The sequence below is a fragment of the Limulus polyphemus genome, unplaced genomic scaffold, assembly GCF_000517525.1.
Source record: "Limulus polyphemus unplaced genomic scaffold, Limulus_polyphemus-2.1.2 Scaffold1267, whole genome shotgun sequence".
Taxonomy (NCBI): Eukaryota; Metazoa; Arthropoda; class Merostomata; order Xiphosura; family Limulidae; genus Limulus; species Limulus polyphemus.
The window spans coordinates 120,825-127,973 of record NW_013666877.1 but is presented as its reverse complement, the minus strand read 5'-3'; the positions used below and the strand labels follow the sequence as shown (position 1 = coordinate 127,973).

At 33.0% G+C, this 7,149-nt stretch overlaps 1 protein-coding gene across 1 annotated transcript in view; it reads right to left on the bottom strand.

The window, feature by feature from the left end:
* Positions 1 to 259: 259 nt before the first annotated feature.
* The window catches only part of LOC106462849 (metaxin-2-like), a 28,575-nt gene continuing 21,685 nt past the window's right edge, over positions 260 to 7,149 (bottom strand). The window contains exons 8-9 of the mRNA XM_013922813.2: positions 2,330 to 2,406; positions 260 to 566 (exon numbers count right to left, since the gene is read on the bottom strand). Of these exons, the coding sequence (XP_013778267.1) occupies positions 404 to 566; positions 2,330 to 2,406 (240 nt within the window). The 3' untranslated portion in view covers positions 260 to 403. The remainder of the gene's footprint in view (positions 567 to 2,329; positions 2,407 to 7,149) is intronic.

Genomic DNA, 7,149 nt, shown 5'->3' with positions numbered 1-7,149 from the left:
AATCTGACAGAAGGTTATAATAAATGGCAAAACTAAAGAGGTTTGCTTATTCAATACCGGTTTTTTTTCAGTGACACTGAACTAGCTGGATGTAAGAAGATACGAGTAATTTACTAAAGAAAACTTGTTTTAAACAGACCAGTCTTGGCAAGGATATTACTTCTAAAATTGTACATCCACTTATACTAATCTATTGTAAAAATTACACATCTGTTGCGTTATAATTTAGTATTAAAAAATGATCAAAAATGAAACCAAAAACACACACATAATACTAATTTTATTATTCTAGTACATTTCTGAATACTATACAAGCTATACATCAATCAAACTCATCGATACAAGTAAGCCATATCAAAACTAAAAAATCTTAAGAAGAAAAAAAATTCCGGTCCAAACAACGTTATTCTTCTTGTTTCTTCTGGAAGAACTTTTCATCTACAGTCTTACATAAATCAATTAAATTCTGATATCCACGAACAGTTGCAGCTAGTCTGTTGTCAGGAAGAGGAGTAGTGATGATGGAGAAAAAGTGTCCAAATACTAGGGCATCTAGTTCAGTGGGTCTATACAAACAAACAATGTCAGTTTGACCACAACTAAATGTATTATCAAGTTGTTTAATATTAAATCTGAATTCATTTTTAAACCTCAAAGTGAAATATATTAAAAGTAAACTAGAATCACACACAATAGCAGTTGTAATTTGAAAACAAGAGTCAGTAGGATTTATCTTCATACTAGTTTTTATGTTAGGTTCTTTCATCTTGTATCCACACATTAAGTTTCAACTCCACAAATAAACAGTGCAAATGGTATTTAAATTAGAGAGATATAACGTTAAGTATTAAAAATGAAGGGTGAATAAAGACGTACCACTTGGTTTTTCAAAAACACCCAGGAAAGTTAAACCTACAGTTTGGAAGATATTTCCAACAGCAATACATTTTCTACAATCTTAGAGAAACTACTAAAATTAACTAAACGGTTGAAGTGTGCATTTTATTTCCAAACTCACATCACTGGCATCAGTGGATATATATAATACTTGAAAAAAAAGCAGAGGAATTAGTATTTATACAACATTTTAATTTTATGGGCAAAGTGCTATAACTATAAGGCAGACATTTAAAAAATCTTGCTTATATTTTACAACAGTAGATTTGGTTAATATGGAATGAGAGCACAAACAAAAATTGTAGTAAGTATTAAATCAAATTAGTATTCTGTTGCTTTCTTTTATAGTATGGATATGATGAAAAATATTTTGTGGCTTGTAAATCTATACAATTTCAGTTTCTAGCAGTCCTACAAAACTGTCATGCTTTATACACACCTTTCTGGTGGCAGCTTAATAAAATGTTAAATGTCTCAAAGCATAGTTTTTTACAAAATCTCAAATTACGAGAGTAATTAGAGACATATGTATGCTTGCTTGTTAAAACAACATTCAACACTTTTCTGATATATTAAAGTTCTGTAACCTGGTGGCATTTTGACTTAATGGTGATTTGTTTCCATCTCTTACATAAAAAATTTTTAAATAAAATTTCAGGTTTATTCTGACACACATAACAAAAAAAAGAAAATAGTTTACAATTATTTTATTTATATGACCTATTGGTAGTTGTTAATTTTATACACACACTTCTACAGACAAAAAAAAAAAGCATTTGAGAAATTTCAAAAACCAGTAAATTCATAACAGTTTGTTAGTGTTTATCACAAGCATTCTTCGGATCACATTAAAAACCCTAATCCCAATCATTTGTTATTAGATTACTACATAATTTAAAAACATGTTCTACTTTAACAAAAACAAGTGTACAATTGACTTAATTTTGTTTCTGGTGCTCTAGATTAAGTAGCTCGAGGCCTGTAATGGTATATTTTTATGTCTGATTTCATTACAGTAAGGGTTTTTACAAAATCATCTACACATACACCGATTTATTATGTTCCAGTTTTCTCTTGCTGGTATTTCCTGGTACAAATGTACTGAGTGACTTCAAACTGCATACTTAGGTCCATATTATAGAAATGAACACACTTCCCAATTCTAAGGACAATTTTTCTTTGTATCACTGAAATACAAAAACTTCCCCTCTAAAGTTTCAACAAACATGGTTTATTGTATAGGAAAAGAAAACAATCTGTCTGTATTTCTAATACTTCACATTGGAAACCTAATTACACTTTCCTAAATATTTCCTTTACAAGTTACTGTTTTTAAGTGCTTAATTAAACCAACGTTTGTGGTTTTGTACGCAGTTTTCTGTATGCTTTAGAGCAGATGGGCTAAATCAAAAGATGTTATTTGATGACTCACCTTTCACCAAAAAAATACTTTTGAGTACCAAGTCGCTCCGAGACAGCATGACAACAGTTGTTGACTTCTTCGTAAACCTGAAAAGTGTAAGGCTTAAGATTATGTATATAATGACAGATAATTTCACGCACGTTTTTCTAAAACAAGCATAAAAATGTTTAGTTTGATTTCAAATTATGGCATTTAATGACTGTTCACAAAGTCTCTAAATGTTAAATTAGAAAAATGTGCTTAGACCAACAGTATCTAAACTGTAAGACAGTTCTGGAATGAAATCAAATTGACAGAAACAACATCTTAAAATGCAAAATGCTAACTCTTATAACTTTAATAATAAATGAATTCCATTGTCCTGCTCATTTAATCTATGTTTGAGTCTATCAATTAATACTTTCCTTTATTCTTAGATCCTGTTCATTATTAGCCCTAGCCAAGATTTTAAAATTCTCTCTATTTATAGGTTCATGTCTCTTAACACTTGAATATGAAATGGATCTCCAGTTTGCATGCTCTTTTATAAGTGTTTTTAACCCTCTAGTGGTAGAACCTATATAAAATAAATTACATTTAATATACCTATATTGATATATCACATTCAACCTTTATATCTAAAAATAAAAACTTTATTTATTCTACACACCAGCTTAAATACACATCTTAAATCTTCCAACTGTGGATAATTCCAATGTATTATCTTTTTTAACTGATTTTTAATCTTCATCACATGCTTTCAATAACTTCCTAGTCTCAAAACATAAATATTGAGGACAGAACCAATCCTCATTAAAACTAGGTTTCCACAAATCTTCGTTTTATTTTAGTTAACTAAAAGGTTATCACAAAATCTGTACTATAATATGTCTTCTTTCTATTATGGGTTTTAATGGTGATATTAACTTTGTACACACAAGAAACCAGAAAAGCAAAGCCATGACATTTCATAATATCCTGTTGTTGTTGTTTTTATAAGCTTCAAAGTTAACCATTTTTTTCACTGGAAAAAAAAAGGAGGATGGAGAGAACATAACTTATCTATTACTAAAAATGATAGTAATGTGGTTAATAAAGATAATATTAAATACTCTTGTCTAATTCTTACTTTTACATCTTACCCCAAAATCATGCATTTTATAAACTATGAAATGTGAAAGTTGATTTGAATATCCTATCATAATGCCACAGTTTCAACCTCTTTCATGAAATATTTCTTTGACACAATATCTTATTCTAAATCTTTAGTCACCACTCTATTGCTGTGACAACACAGCAGAACATGAGGATAACCAGTTCCAACCAGTATCCCAGAATACCTGGTTACGTGCAGGAAGAGCAGAACCCTGAAAAGCATTCCTAATTATGGGCATAACACATGTTTGGTGTGTACAATGATAGTACTCTTTGACAAATTGCAGTGCAACCCCCTTCTTGACACTGAGTAGTAACTGTGGACCCATGGGTCATTACCATCTGGAAGAAATAAGAGTTAACAGTTTTGGATGCACTAGTACAACAAGTGGAATTGTATTAATTATAAATAATTTTTTCTGTGTTAAAAAGTGCAATCTCTTTTTCTGTTCCTGGTTGCCTCTACTTGCACAAAACATACAGTTTGAACGAACCTCGCTGGCATTGTTTAGGTATAGTTTATTTCCTGCAGAATTAATAGACCATATTTTATCAGTGTTATGGGCAAGCTAACCACTAAGCCACACCCAGCCCACCACATAATGGTATTGACTACCACTTTTGCAATGTGCCCACAGCTGAAAATGTGAAGTGTATTCCGCTGAAAAATGCGGAATGAGCTTTCCAACCTGGCATTACTAACTACTAACAGGTGCCTAATACACCTTTCAATATCTAATAACAGGAACAAAAAACAAAATCAATATGAAGGGGAATATGGGCTGGAACATCTCATTTGTGAGTATATTTGGGTAATAAAAAAGGGTTTAAAACTGAAAAAAGTAAAAACACACACACACACAAAAGAAGCATCTCAATTTATTTTCTGTTGTAAAAAATAGTCTTTTCAATTTTTTTGAATTTAAAAAAAGTTCAGGAAGTTGAACAAGTAAATGAATAAACAATCAACAAGTCTTGATGTATCATGTATATTCACATGATATAACATGAAAACTATAGCTGTGTGAGCAAGTTTCAAAGGAGGACTTAAGCATTCAAAGAGGCATTTGCATACATGTGTGTGTGTGTGTCAATCTTTATTATGACATTCTTACCATAAAAAAGGAAAAAGAACACACACACACACACACATTTCCACCAACAATTATCATATCTGATAAGAAAAATCAACATAAACTATTCTGTACATCTTAACCTAGATAAAACCCAGTGTCACTGATATTAATTAAAAATAAAGTCAACAAATAGACTAGTTATGTTTGTTTTGAATTTCGGGCAAAGCTACACGAGGGCTATCTGCACTTGCCATCCCTAATTTAGCATTGTAAGACTAGAGGGAAGGCAGCTAGTCATCACCACCCACCGCCAACTCTTGGACTACTCTTTTACCAACAAACAGTGGGATTGACCATCACATTTTAACGCTCCCACGGCTGAAAGGGCGAGCATGTTTGGTGTGATGGGGATTTGAACACAAATAGACTAGAGGAAAGGTAGCTATTTAATAGCACCCACTGCCAACTCTTGGACTACTCTTTTACCAACGAATAGTGGGATTGACCATCACATTATAATGCCCCCACAGCTGAAAGGGCGAGCATGTTTGGTGTGACGGGGATTTGAACACAAATAGACTAGAGAAAAGGCAGCTATTTAATAGCACCCACCACCAACTCTTGGGCTTCTCTTGCCTACTGAACAGTGGGATGTGAATGTCACTATTACATTGTACGGACATGCCCAAAGTGTGGAGCGAATTCATTTTTTCTTTTCTTTCAGCAACGGAAGTGAACCACAGACTTTTCGTCCACATTACCCACTTGGCCATATCTGGCCGTCAACATAAAGAGAGTACTCAAATTTAACTAATCCAAACTGTAATTTTATGTTAACTAACACGATAGAACAACCACACGAAATATATATATCTATCACGCTCTTTAGCCATTGATAAATAATTTAAAATCGTTAAAAAAAATTTCCTGCATTTATTTTGCAGTTGAAAAGAGTGGCTCATTATATATTCCAGTAAGAAAATTACAACCAAGTTTTGCTTAGGGCAACACAATCTTTCAAAACACCTCTTTCATGTCCAGTAGTAAAAATCAAGTTCATAACATACGTTTTAAGTCCTTTCTTAGTTGTTCTTATTGTTGTTTTTTAACTGCTAAGCTATACAATGGTCTATCTGCACTTTATCAATCGCAGTGGAATCAAACCCCGGATATCTAAGTAAAAAATCACGTGTATATAATATAATGACAAATAAACTGATATAAATCGTTCAAAAAGTTGCTAGTGTGTTTTGGGACTTACCGAAAACAATACAGACACAGACTTGGATAATCCACGTGAATTTTCTTCTAGAAAATTCTTCAGTGTAATATCCTAAAATACCGTATTTCGGGGGGGGGGGAGGATTTAATAACACAAAACGACAGAACAGAAAAACAAAACAAAGAACATTGGAGCTGAAAAACTTAATAAACATTATTATTATCAATCATATTGATTGGTACCTCGGAAGGCATAATTCTACAACAAGAAACAGTTCAACGTTCTGGAAATTATAATCCTAAAATGCCATTCATTCGTAAGGAAATAAAAAACGACAAGTATACGTGTTTTGTTTTTACTCATGAATAATAGAACACGAAACCATGGGCAACAACCAAGCGTCCCTGCGGTTATACAATATGTGTTGTCTATGCTACACGACTCAGTTTCTCGTGTCCAAAATCTCCAAGAATATAACACAGCCGTGGTTTACATACATTGACCACCTACACGCACTTTTTCAATAAGCAGAAATCGCTGCTAGCGAAGCCATTTGTGATCAAGTCTTCTAAAACCACCTCGAGCTTGGGATGTTGAGTAAAACTTAACTACTCAATATGGCGACAGTCCACGTCAAGTTCTTAACCTTTTGCGCTCTGCGAACCCTTTCGACAAGAACGAAGTTCTTGCGAACTCCGACATAACTATTACCTAAACTTTGTTTATTTGTAACTTGCTTAAACAGCTTTCTTTTCTTTTCAGCCTTAAATATACAAAAACAGTTTGGCACCGAGTCAAGATGTCAACAACTAGCGTCATAAAACCGAACAGGATAGTTGTTTCTGCATGTGATGCACTACACTAGAATATACATAAATTATCTATTTAAATACTGGGACTTCACAAGAACCCTTTCTGCGAAACCCCAACTGAAAGCCTGTGCTCTACGTGTTAAGGATGAGAACATATGGTCAACACCTGTACAGAGTGAGTGCACCAACAAATTAAAAATCTCCTGAATCAAACTTAAAAAAAAACAACCTAATGTCAGCAGACTGCCTTTCAATGGTTTGAACGTGAAGTATATCGTGGATAATACTGACGATCAGCACACATACATTGACTTTATAATGGTGGGGGAAAAAAAGGACAATCGTGCACGTAAACAATCCATATAGTGTTTTTTTAAACCCCGAGGCTTAATGTATTGAAATTCACCGAAACGTACAACAAAAACCCATTCCAGAATTTAAATACCCTAATAAAAGAGGATAAAAATGACAACAAAATGCGCTTCAACGTACAGGGTTTCGATATTTCTTCATTAACACAAAACACTCAAACGATGTGTTATATAGACATGAAAATGAACTTTCTGGACGCTTCGACGTTTTTTT